Below are 13,606 nucleotides of genomic sequence, written 5' to 3' on the forward strand. Positions count from 1 at the left end.
GACTGCCTGGTTCGTGTGGGGAAGCAGTCTGTGCAGGTCATTCTGATGTGGGACAACATGAAATTGTGTAAAGTGAAGATGAAACCTATTTGGATGTCCGCATGGCCTTTAAAGTTGGTAGTGAAGTTGGAGCTTTCCCTCCACATAGGTACCAACTCGCCAGTACCATCTTAAATCAATGGGCAAAAACATTAACCTAACAAGACTGCTTTTAAATCTGGCTTGCACTGAGACATTTCCAGCAATTTTCAGTCGCCACCTTTCCAAAACTGAAGTGTCTTGGGCAGTTGCAGGAGGTGGTTATGGCCACCCATCCTGTGGAGAGCCACACTAAAATCAAATTGTGAGATTCAGCAGTGGTAGCTTTATTTTGTATTTTTCTGCAGTGTTGCCAGTCAGCATGAAACTAGACCACCTATCGATTGTGTTAAGCTGGTGAGGGGACGGACTACTCTCCCTTGCACTTGTGACAGTGTTGTATAGCAAGAAACCAGCCAGACTTTCCCAGTTCCATGTGCTTTAAGGGGAAGAGTTCCTTACAGATGACACTGCAGTTGACCCACTTGGCTGGCTACTTTAAGCAGCGGTTTAAAACTGATCCTCCAGCTAGGATGTTGGATATCTCTGGGTCCACAATGCTTGAGGCTGAACCCCCAATCTCGCTGAAATTACACAGGTGGTGAACTAGTTAAGGAGGGAAGGCTGCAGGTATCTGGGGTGAACTTCTCCAGGCTTGTGGTCAGGCTGTCCTGGCTTTGCAAGCAATCTTTGCTTCCACTTGGGAGGTGGGCGTCATCCCAGCTGCCTGGAAAATGGGACTTCTGCTCCCTATCTGGAAAGGTGAAGGGTGATTGCCTGGATTGTGGTGACTTTGCTTAGGGAGTAACACTGCTCTTGGGGCCAGTTAAGGTCATCCTCCATAGGATCTGTGGTCACTTGCTCATTTAGGCGTAAAAGCAGACTGCTGGTAAAGTCTACCATCAACCACATCCTGGCACGGAGTTCTCATGGAGTGCAAACCCAAATATCGAGTTTCTTTGCAGCCTTTGATTTTCATAAAGCATTTGACTCCATTGATGGAGCTGCGCTGGGGGACATCCGGAGTTTTGTTTGTGGAATCCCCCCAAGGTTGCTGAATGGCCTGTACACTGGTGCTGTGCAGAGTGGAGGCAGATCCTCTTCTTCCCAGTTCATTCTGGGGTTTGTTGGGGGTCTGTTTCTGCTCCTACTCTGTTCAATTATTGTATGGACTGGGTGTTAGTCAGGGTCGTGGGACATCTGTGGTGGAAAATTCACTGAGCTTGACTTTGCTGTGATCGTCTGAGTCAATGGAGGCTCTGATCGGGGCACTTGAGAGACTGAGTGAGGGTCTGGGCTTGCATGCGTCCTGGTGAAAAAAACCAACATCCAGGCCTTTAATGACCTCTTGGGCTCATCAGCAGTGTGACTGTCTGCAGAGAGTGTGTCAACCTTCTCAAGGTTTACTTACCTCAGCAGTGACAATTCAGGTCTGTGGTGACTCTTCCTCTGAAGTCAGACAGCTTGGACGAGGTCACATGAAAGGGGTGTGTGGTGCCCCCAATATCTCTGTAAAAGGATAAAGGTCCAAGTCTTTTTAGAGTCCTGGTGCTTCCTGTCTGAGACATGGACACTATCCAGTGACCCGAGATGAAGACTGGACTCCTTCAGTACTATCTCTCCCTGGAAAATCCTTGAGTACCACTGGTTTGACTGTGTTACTCATGGAGTCCCGAATGAGGCACATTACCTGCATTGTGAGGGAGCGTCAGTTATGGCACTAAGGACGTGGTGAGATTACCTGTGGGTGATCCAGCTTGTTGGAGCCTCATTGTTGGGGGCCCAATTGGCTGGACCAGGCCAAGGGGGTCACCCACATAACACATGGCTGCAGCAGATAGGTCATTTCTGGAGGGTGGGACTGGACTGTGTTCGCCTGAGGGGTTGTAACCAACTGGGATCCTGAGTTGTATTGTCATGTGGTGACACACTGTGCCAGTACCTGCTCCCCAACGACTTGATGTGATCTTTGTTTGCTCGTTTGAAAACTTAAATTTCGTCATGGCAACCCCTAATGTGACTCGATAGCATGTATGGCCCCCCACGTGCCTGTATGTGCTCCTGACAACATCTGGGCATGCTCCTGAGGAGACGGTGGTCTCCACTTAGCTGTTTGGGGGTGTATCCGTGCTATACCAGAAATAGCACATGCCCAGAGTGCTTGCCGGAGATTAAAAGTCCACTTTTGAACAAACCTAAACACACGTGTACAGAGGTTTAATGAGTCCCACCACATCTGCAGAATAACATTCATGGCAGCCTGTATAAAGAGGCAGTGTGTTGTACTTCTAGAAATATCACAGCCTGTTTTTCTGTCTGTGCACAGGTCAATTTTGGCACAATAAAATGGACAGTAGTCCATTAGTTGTGGCTCCCTGCAGATACACCAGCAACTTCAAGGACTTGGTGCACCCAGCCCAAAATCGGTAAAGGGGGCACACTTTGTGATAACAAACTCCTCACGCTTACTTATTATTAGGCTGACACCTTTATCTAAGCTGCCTTAGCATTTTGAGATACAGCTGATTCAAATGTTTTTCCCAACTGGAGCACAGGCAGCTAAAGTGAGCTCCTTGTGGTCAAACTGGGGGGGGCTTGAGTAAATGCGATTACATCAATCTTGATGATAACAGGCCATTCAGCCCATCAAAGCTCAATTATTTAAACATAACCAAGTACAGTTTTAAACGAGCTTCCAACTGTGTTCCCTTGTTCTTGATAAACGTGTTTTAAAGTCCCAGCGTCCCTCCACAGGACACCTTCCCTTAATTTTAAACACTTCAATCTTGTCACCTATTAATCTTCTTTTACTTAACTGTAAAGCACGGGTGTCCAACTCCAGGCCTGGTGGGCCGCAGTGGCTGCAGGTTTTCATTCTAACCCTTTTCCTATCAGTGATTAGTTTTCACTGCTAATTAACTTCTTTTCCCATCATTGTAATAGCCCCGTTTTTAAGGATTCAGCTCTCCAAATTGATTCTTTTCTTCATTAAATGACAGCCAAACAAATGATATGTGAAATGAGCCGAAAGATGACCAGCTAAATTGGGACTTCAAACTCCAGCCAATTTCACTCCCACCAGTTTCTTAATGAGAAGCAAATTATTGTTAGTAATTAAACCCGTTATTTAATTCCACTCTTTTGATTTTGTTTTTTTTAAGAAGATCATCAAAAAGTTTTGGCAACCTGAGAGATGAAGCTTAATGAGTGAGACCTTCACCTTTCTTTTCAGATATTGTGTGATGGGCACAGGTGGGCCCTCCAGGACTGGAGTTCAACACCCCAGCTGTAAAGGCTCAGCTCTTTTCATCTTTCCTCATAACTCATCCCCTGTAGCCCTCAATCAGATTTGTTGCTCTTCTCTGGACCTTTTCTTGTGCTGTTATGTCCTTTTTATAGCCTGGAGCCCAAAACTGCACCCAGGACTCCAGATGAGGCCTCACCAGTGTGTTATAAAGTTGGAGCAGACCTTCCTGTGACTTGTACTCCACACATCAAGGCGCTATATAACCTGACATTCTGTTGTTAGCCTTCTTAATGGCCTCTGAACACTGTCTGCCACTTGATAGCGTCTCGATTTTCAGACTTCCTATTGTGTATTCAACCCTCACATGTTCCTAAGTGTAATACAGGAATCCCTCACTTATCGCGGGAGATAGGTTCCAAGGCCGACTGTGATAACTGAATTTCCGCGAAGTAGGGACACTATATTTATTTAATTATTTAACATGTATTTGGACGTTTTTAAACCCTCCCTGTATTGTTTACAACCCACCCTTTACTCTATTAATAACAAGGACAACTGCTAAGCAATATGAAATCGGTAGATAAGTTTACACTTACTGTATAGCGAAGTACACGTAGCAGCTTGTAGGCGGTCATGACGTCATTGACCTTGTTGCAAAGATTCCTAAAGCAGATTCCATCCAGACTACTGCCTTATCATGTCCACTTGCAACTCATTTTGCACTCTGGTTAAAGGACACTGCAGCCGTAGATCTTATATGCTTTTCCTCCTTTTTAAATAAAGAGAATCGATGTCCTGCAGCGGTGTAGCTGTTCCCTTCCTTCAACATATCCAAAACGTTTACCTTTTCTGCAATCATTTGCATCTTCTGTTGGTGCTTGGACACGGCCCCTGAAGCATTAGCACGTTAATGATGAATGAGTGAGATGAGACTTCCTGGTTAATGCAGCACTCCATCGCTGAGCCAATCAGCAGCACACAGGAACTTAACTGCGTGCTCTGATTGGGTAGCTTCTCAGCCATCCGCCAATAGCATCTCTTGTATGAAATCAACTGGGCAAACCAACTGAGGAAGCAAGTAAAAAGACCCATTGTCCGCAGAAACCCGCGAAGCAGCGAAAAATCCGCGTTATGTATTTAGATATGCTTACATATAAAATCCGCGAAAAGTGAACCGCGAAGTAGCAAGGGATTACTGTACTTCACATTTACTGACATTAAACTTAAAGAGTAGCCTAACACTTGAATATACAAACACAAGTTTCACGAACAAGAGACCATTCAGTCAATTTTTCACCCATTGGTTTAGTAGGTAAGCTGTCCCCGTAGCTCCTCCAGCTCATTCTTCCAGCTTGTTGAGGTTTCTGTTTCAACTCCATGTCTTGGTAGTCTGTTCCAGAGTCCCACAATTCTTTCAGTAGAGGTGCTTCCTGGCTTCAGTCTTAAATGCACTTCCACTTAATTTCCACTGATGTCCCAGAGTATGTGATTCACTGTGTAGTTGAAAAAAATCTGCTGGATCTCCTTTATCAATCCCATGCAGTCTTCTCTCTTCAGACTAAACATCTGCCACAGTAGGACATGTCCTTAAGTCCCATGATGCACTTTGTTGCTCTCTTCTGCACTCCTTCAAGTTTTGCTATGGCTTTCTCATACCCTGGTGACCAGACCAGTACTCAATACTCCAGAGGTGGTCTCACTAGTAAGTACAATGTCCCTTGCGTTATATTCAACTCTTTTCATGGTGTACCCTAACATTTGATTTGCCTTTTTAGTCACTTGTACACATTGCTTAGTCAACGGAAATGTGTCAACATAAACCCCTAAATCCTTTCCAGAGGTTGCTTCCAACAGGCCAGTGTCTCCCATCTTGTATTTATAACTGAAGTTTCTTTTCCCCACACGTAGGCACTAGAGAAGTGTCAGCTAATTGAAACAAATTCAACAGAACATAACTGCTGTCCACAATACCCACATCCTCGCTAGCAGCAGACGCATTCAAGGGCTTCATTCTCGACAGATTGAGCGAGTCAACGTGCAGTGGTCACCGGTGAATTGTTCGCCAAACAATTTCCTAGAAATCTGCTGCACATACAGCTTTGACTAATTTTTTTCCCCAGAGCCCCATGATGCTTTGTAAAGCTAGCATGACATCACTGACCTGTAGCAGAAGACAGACATCGAGCCTACACCATAGCTACTGTGTGTGCATTGGCTACACCACTGTGCTGCAGGCACATGCTTGAATGTTCTTTGGCAATATTTGTAGCCTCTGACCTCTGGTGATCTATTTTGCCGAGTGTCTGTACCCTTGTTTATTATTTTTGTGCTGCTGCATGCACCTGAATTTCCCCTTTGGGATTAAGTTTATCTAATCAAATCAAAGTTGAACAACCTTCCCACAGTGTACTTCCCACCACTGAACCTGTTCCACTCCTGCTAGACACACTGTTGGATCAAGTAGATAAGTAAGCTTATCTTTGAGTGAGCACATCCCATGGCCAGCTGGCATCCCACCCCTGGGTTGGTGTCTACAACTTCCAGCCTGGCTACCAGGATACTCTCCATCGTCCCTTGGCCCTACAGTGGAGAATGCAGGTTAACTGTACAGATTCACATCGTGACGAGGTAACGGAGCTTCGTATGTAATGTGACTAATAAGAATAATAAGATTTAGGACACAACAGAAGACAATTGCTTATTTTTACTCACTGTGTATTAGCAGTAAAATAAAAACAGACACAAAATACTAAAACTGAGCATTTACAAATGTAGACATGAAAACGGTTCATCTAGCAAGAGGAAAGAACCCAGCTGGAGACGACTACCACCACGAATAGCAACTTGAATTTAGCGTTTTGCTGTACTTTCTCTCTCATGTCAATCCTGGACAGGTGCGTCTTGTGCCTCCGATTTATGGAAGAGGCTTACGTGGGCCCAATGGGTGCTTTCCACCTTGCTAGCAACTCAAAGGAGTACGAGTGCGACTTCCCTTAGTTGAAGTGAGGTCCCAACACTGGACTTTCAGCATACAGGGGCAGCACTTGGCTCCTGTTCTGTCCCAGACCCCAGCATCCAATAAAAGGAAAACAAATTAGAAAAGACAAATGTTTCTTTTCAAACCTCAACAAAAATTGGGCATTTGAATTCATCACATCTGTCGCATTAGGCAGCAACAACTGACAGCGTCATGGACCAAAAAAAAAAAATGTATGGACCTTGAGAAGACTGAAGCCAATGTCTACTGGTTTATTCAAATCAAAGCAAGATAAAAATGTCAGCTAAAGAATTGCTGTGACTTTCACTTTTTTGGTTAAAAAGTCACATCTTTTTTTTTTTTTTGTAGACCACCCCCAAACAGCCAATACCGATTTCTGATTTGCAAAGGACCAATGCATTGCACTATACAGTTGCTGATGGCAGCAGTCAAGTTTTCACAAGCTATCAATTAAAAAAGTACAGAGCCGTCGTTTCCTACTGAGCTGGTCCTACGTGATAAGGTGCACAGCAGCCAGCCAAGCAAACCTCACACACCTCACGCCAGCTTCACAGTCCAGCCGTGGGCTCAAAAAGATCTGCCACAGTCCTTAATATTTTTTGTTTTCAAAAAAAGCAACAGCCCCTCATAATAAAGTGCTGACGCTAATTTTTCCATTTTTTTGTTTTTTTTTAAAAAGGTAAAAACACTTTAAAAATGTTGGTCTCTTCTTCCCTCGACCACTTGTTAAAAATTCGCAAAAGGAAAAAAAAAAAAATAATAAAAACAAGAAAAATATAATATTAACAATCCCAACCCCAAAGTCTTTTTTTTTTGTTTGTATTTTTTTTTGTGTGTGTTTGTTTTTTGGTGACAGCGTCTGCAGTGGAGGATGATAGCATTACCCCGTCTTGACGCAGTAAAGGTCTTTTAAAGTCTTCAGCTCCACAATGAGGGTTTTGTTCTGGTTCTCCAAGACAGCCACTCTGTTTTCTAGACATTTGACGTATTCCTTCTTCTTCCTGCGACATTCGCGTGCTGCTTCTCTGCAAGACAAGAGGAGTTCTGTTTAACAGGAGGAATGAATGTGGCGTCACCGTGGAAAGTGAAGAGAGGAATGGAGCGGACTTTTTTTTTTTTGATTTTGTTGGACTAGTCAGAGTGAGTCACTGGGCATATCACACTACACGACTCTACTTTATGGCAGCATGCCCCCTGAATGCTTTGGACTCTTTGAAATCATGTAAATGAGGGTACAAAAGAAAATTGCTGGAAAAGTTGTGTAATGTGACATGGTCTTAAAAATCAAACTGCATTGTAAAAATTGTAAAAATATGTTAAATGCTGCTTCAGTAGAACTGCTCTGATGTAAAACTATCCCCTGGGGCTGCTAGGAGAGCTCACCTGTTTTTCGCTAGCCTGATTTCTCTCTTCATCTGGGGGTCATCTGTCTTGGTTGTCTGGGATGCAATGCTGACAGGAGACGTCATCACCACTGTCTGGGGCAGAGATGATGTTGTTGTGCTACTCCGAATCTGGTAGGCCTGCATGTCACCTGCAGAAGCTGGAGAAAGCGGCACAAAAACAAAAATCTAATCAGTGATGCGTCTGTCACCTGTTCCTTCACTACAGGCTAAACTAAAGGAAGAAATACATGTACAACAATGGCTTAGTCCTGTGGGTTTTACTCCTGTTTCCCAAAGAGTGTGTCATTCTTACTTTTAACTGATCTCACTGTTCCGTTATCTGGACTACAAAGAAAATCCAAAATATGTGCATTCTGTGCCATCACTTTACATGCTTATTGCTCTTTTTCTGTAAAGTCTGCTCCATTAATTGTACTCAAATGCTGGTGGTTAACAGGGCGCACACATGACTGCAAACCACACTGAATTATAAAGGGGATAAATGAATTCACTTTCTTATTTCTTACAAATAAAGCAAACCAGTCAAGCTCCCCTTTTACATTCGGTGTCATCAACATTTGGGCACAATTATTTGGACAAACTCTATAGGAAAGAGTGAAACAGATCAAATGAATATAGCAAAGGAAATTTACGTTTTAGAAAAAACACAAGTGAGAGAATCAAAAAAGATCAGCTAACTAAGCATTGACATTAATTAAAAGTAAGAATGACAAACTGTCATATTGGGCGAGATAAGAATGCACAGCCACAGGGACCTGTAGGACTGTATGGATTTTGAAAGCAGGGAAAAAAAATTGTACTGAAACACATTCAGGGCCTTAGCAAGCACGTTCAAGCTACTGCAGTGCACTACGTGAAAGGGAAATTCTAGTCATGGCACTAACGACACTGACATGTAAAGAATTACTCACTCTGTACCACCACTTGATTACTGGGCACAAGTATTTGTTGTCCGTCAGGTGTCTGTGCATACTGCAGAATGGTGGTTCCTTGTGGGGTTGTGCCAGTGCCTGCCATGGTTAGCGTCTGCAAACCCTGGATCGAGTCTCCACTGGCAGTGGCCAGCTGGATTGCTCCATTCGGTGCGATAGCAACTGAAAAGCAAACAAAAATGTTAACAATTTTGAAAAGTTAGTTAAGCTTAGAAATTGAGAAGAGATGGTCCACAACCTGATTCCATGACTCTCAGTGGCATCTAAATTTCACTCTGACAGTATTCTGCATATGATGTATCGACTTGCTGACCAACCACAAGCGTTACCTGGTAGGTAACCACCCAAACAATCAGATTGTGATTCAGACTACGAATGCCATGAATGTAATTACCCCGATCTACATGCTGTCAAATAAACGAACCACATGCCGTAGCACAGCGTTAGGGGCTTCGCCTCTGGCGCTGACGTTCAAGGTTTGATTCCCGAGAGGGGATGCAGTAAGTGTGTACGCCTGATGAGCCCAGAATTAGGGCGAAACACGTGTCGCGTACTCTTTGCATTATTTGACAGTAAAACTATTTCAACCATTCTATGATCTGCTTCTCGCAACTTAAAGAGGGCACCGTGGTGGATGTTAGCCGACTTGCTGACCAACCACAAGTGTTACCTGGTAGGTAACCACCCATACAATCAGATTGTGATTCAGACTACGAACGCCATGAATATATATATATATATATATATATATATATATATATATATGGTTGAAATAGTTTACTGTCAAATAATGCAAAGAGTACGCGACACGTGTTTCGCCCTCATTCTGGGCTCATCAGGCATACACACTCACTGCACTCCCCCTCTCAGGGAATCGAACCTCGGACGTCAGCGGCAAAGCCTCTAATGTTGCGCCACGGCGTGTGGTTCGTTCATTTGACAGTATGTAGATCGGGGTAATTACATTGCAGGCATTCGTAGTCTGAATCACAATCTGATTGTATGGGTGGTTACCTACCAGGTAACGCTTGTGGTTGGTCAGCAAGTCGGCTAACATCCGCCACGGTGCCCTCTTTCAGTTGCGAGAAGCAGATCAGAGAATGGTTGAAATAGTTTACTGTCAAATAATGCAGAGTATATATATATATATATATATATATATATATATACAGCACATTTTTTTCTTTATTTGAATTTTTATTTTAAGTAATCGAAGGCAAAAAACTGAAATTTAAATGTAATTTGTATTATTTACAGACTGGAGTAAAAGAGGTCTGTGACAGTGCTCTATCCGTGCTAAGCACGTGTGAGATCGCTCATACATTTTAGGAGCGTCACTTACAAAAAGACCCGACTTTCAAACTATTGGTTTATAATTCAGTTTTACAAGGAGACCTAACATTTTACAGTATTTACCTTTTAACTGCTTCTGCACATTGCACGGATGATAATTATTTCTGTAGCACATTTTCATATAAACAACAGAGCTTAAAGTGCTTAACAAGATGTCAAAAAGAAAGTTACAAGAAAAGAAATACAAGTAAGAGTAGGGAAGACTATTAATGAATAAGTAACAAAGAAAAAAAATCTATACAATTTTATCAAAAAGATAAATAACTACCAGAATTTGTTTACAAATAAAAAATAAATATATAATAATGATTTAACAATATAAACCCCGAAATGCTTTTCAGAGGTTGTGCCCTAGAGGCCAGCATCGCCCATCTTGTATTTGTTATTAATATTCCTTTACCTGCATGTATCATGTTACATTAAAACGAGTGTCTGTCTAGTTTTGACAGTTGTCCAGGTCTTTCTAAATATCTTGCGCTGCCCTCCTCTGTTATCCCTCTTAATTTGAGTGTAATCTGGAAGATTTCACGGTTTACCAACATCAAAACCAATGTCATTAGTATAAATTTGGGTGCTGAACCAAGCACAGATTTGAAAAACTCCATTTCATATCCGCAGGTACAGCTTTCTCCTTTAATCTTCTCCCCTTTAAGCAACTTGAAATCCAGTTTTGCAAGTTACCTCTGATGCCACTGGCTTCTAGCTTCAAAATTAAACTTCTGTGCAGAACTGTATCAAAGGCTTTTTCTCCTTCCTCTCAATTAATTTACGTTACATGCTTTACTTTTGTCTGTTACTCCAGTTGCCTGTTCATAAAAGTATGACAGAATTATCTACTGTGATATTTCATTCATAAACCAGGTAAACCCATGCTATTAGATAGCACATTAATTTCCTATAAACTGCCTGCTAATTTAAATGTTCACAGGTATTGACCCAGTGGTTCTGCCATAAGACGTCAACATCTGGTGCAATTTGACACACGGCTCTGACTAAAGTCATTATAGTGGATGAAAATCTCTGAACTGGCAAAGTCACAAGGCAAGATTAACTTTCAGTCAGAAATGTTAGAAACACCTGCTATATTTTACGAGGGCTCTTAGTTAACAATCTTCTCAATACTTTCTTAGTTAGTATCTCACAATTGGCTGAATTAGTTGATGGTCCTACCTTTTAAAAAAAACAAAAAAAAAAAAAACCAGAAAAAGCTTGTGTTCTAGAAACAGAGGAGCTCTTGAATGAGACCCTGCCTGAGAGTTACAGACACATCAGATCTAAGGAGAGTTAATGATTTCCAGCCTAAACTGTGGGCCATCTGTTGACTCAGCTGGACATTGCAGACATGCACATTTTTTCCCTTTTCAGTGTTGTAACCGATACTCACAATATTGCCCAGTGCTGGTCTGGTAGATTGGAGTGGACACAGTCATGGTGGAGATGGCTGAAGAGGAGGCAGTTTCTTCTTCACCTTCATTCCGTGCAGCCATTCCTTCAGAGGACAGCTCATTCAGGATTTTTCTTGTGGAAACAAAACAAAAACGTATTCAAGTGGGTGAAAAAAAGTCAGGGATTCTTGAACGTCTGGCTGATTTGTGTTCAGCGCTTTGCAGATGCAACTGAAAAGCACTGAATGACAATGAAATGCATCTCTTAATATGTGACTCTTTGTTAATCACTGAGAACTTGAACACATTATTACACATCATATACACATTAGCTGGTCTCCTTTTTTTATTTCTTCTGTAATACTTAATACCTTCTCTCAAAACTGTCTGATTTTTCTTTTTGCAATGCAAATGTTGCAGGCCCAGGGCAACGAGCTAATTTCAACACCTCATGGAAAAAACAAAAGAATCATTTTCTGCTTGTTTCTAGTCAGGCGTAAGCAATTATCGAATTTTTGTAACACTCATCTGTCACTCAGTGTGTTTAATAATCCAGTTATTCACAGAAACTGCATTAACATATGTAGATTTCTCTGGTAATAGGACCCTCAATTGGGTTACAGTTAAGGAATGTGTAGTTTGTTCGTGTTCACCTGCACTCTGTTTGCCTGTGCATCTGTTGGCTTCACACACGCCTTCACCAGCCACAGGTCAAACTGTGTGGAGAGGGTCCCGGTGTTCAGGTTTCTGGGTATGGAGCTGGAGGATGACCTGACCTGGAGCGCCAACACCAAGGAGCTGCTAAAGAAGGCGCAGCAGAGGCTGTATTTTCTGAGAATTCTCAGAAAGAACCATCTCCCAAAAAATCTGCTCCTTGCTTTTTATCACTGTTCCATCGAGAGTGTGCTTACATACGGACTTGTGTGTGTGGTACGGCAGCTGCACTTCCTCAGAAAAGAAAGCGCTCCACAGGGTCGTCAGGACAGCAGAGAGAACAATTGGTTGTACCCTCCTCACTCTGGAACAAATCTACACGTCCCGAAGCCGCAAAAAACCAATAGACATTTCACAGGACTCATCACATCCCGGTCATTGCCTCTTCCAGCTTTTGCCATCGGGCAAGAGATACAGAGCTATGAAAACCAGGACAAACCATCTTAAAAACGGCTTTTATCCGAAAGCAATCATGGCCCTGAACTCAGAATAAAACTGCTCCATATTATTCTTCCAATGTGCAATATAGACCTTAAGTCAGCCAGTGCAATTTGTATATTTATTACTATTCGGTTTGTTATTATATTCTGTCTTTTTGTCTTTTTAACTCTTATTCCTCACACTGAGTCGATTGCACCTTCAATTTCGTTGTTCCTTTGTAAAAGTGACAATGACAATAAATATCTATCTATCTATATAAACTGTCCACAAAAATAACTTTTCTGAGGCAAATGCCCAGGCAATCGCATTATTCCTTCTCCAGGTTGAAATAATCTGTCTGAATATTCCAGAAATTGCTAGATTTATGCTGACGAGTTGGTTGTACAGAGTGGCACAATCTCAAATGCAGCAGGGTAACACAGAAAAAGTAACGTGTGTTATGTAGTCCGATTACTCTGTCAAGTAATGAGTAACCTAACACAATACTTAATTTAATGACGTAAAACGCCCATGTTATCATTATTCTAGCATCACTGGGTGTAAGGCAAGAAACACATGTACCAGTATGCTGCTCCTTCGCAGGGCTCATCCGCACAGCCAAGCAGAAGAGAGTGAGCGGAGGGCAATCCGGAAACAGAAACATATTAATAAAGTGTCGGTTTACTTGTAATCCGGTTTGCTAAAGATATGCTGAAACAGTGTGACCGGGTGTCGCAGCAGCCAGGGCTCATACTGCAAATCATCAGAGGCTCAGGTCAAAGATGTAAAAAGGAGGGATGAATGTTATTTATGCCACCGCTTATCAAGGACAGAGTGTATTTATAAAACACAAGAAAATAAACACAGGCGTAATGCTCGTTTGTAGAATCATGGTGGCCAATGATGATGTGTAACTCTTTTTTTGTGCCGTTTAATGATGTTTTTACCACAAGTGGACTTGCGCATATAAACATGGATTTTTAAGAAACCAGGATTCCACCTTATCCCGGTTCTGTGTGTGCATGTAAACGCACTGAATAAAACTTCACTATTCCAAGACATCAACTCCATTT

At 42.3% G+C, this 13,606-nt stretch overlaps 1 protein-coding gene across 1 annotated transcript in view; it reads right to left on the reverse strand.

Moving 5' to 3' along the window:
* Positions 1–6,023: 6,023 nt before the first annotated feature.
* Positions 6,024–13,606, reverse strand: part of atf1 (activating transcription factor 1) — a 55,297-nt gene continuing 47,714 nt past the window's right edge. The window contains exons 4-7 of the mRNA XM_028798566.2: positions 11,399–11,532; positions 8,641–8,823; positions 7,707–7,866; positions 6,024–7,348 (exon numbers count right to left, since the gene is read on the reverse strand). Coding sequence (XP_028654399.2) covers positions 7,204–7,348; positions 7,707–7,866; positions 8,641–8,823; positions 11,399–11,532 — 622 coding nt within the window. The 3' untranslated portion in view covers positions 6,024–7,203. The remainder of the gene's footprint in view (positions 7,349–7,706; positions 7,867–8,640; positions 8,824–11,398; positions 11,533–13,606) is intronic.

This window comes from Erpetoichthys calabaricus, chromosome 3 (assembly GCF_900747795.2).
Source record: "Erpetoichthys calabaricus chromosome 3, fErpCal1.3, whole genome shotgun sequence".
Classification (NCBI taxonomy): domain Eukaryota; kingdom Metazoa; phylum Chordata; class Cladistia; order Polypteriformes; family Polypteridae; genus Erpetoichthys; species Erpetoichthys calabaricus.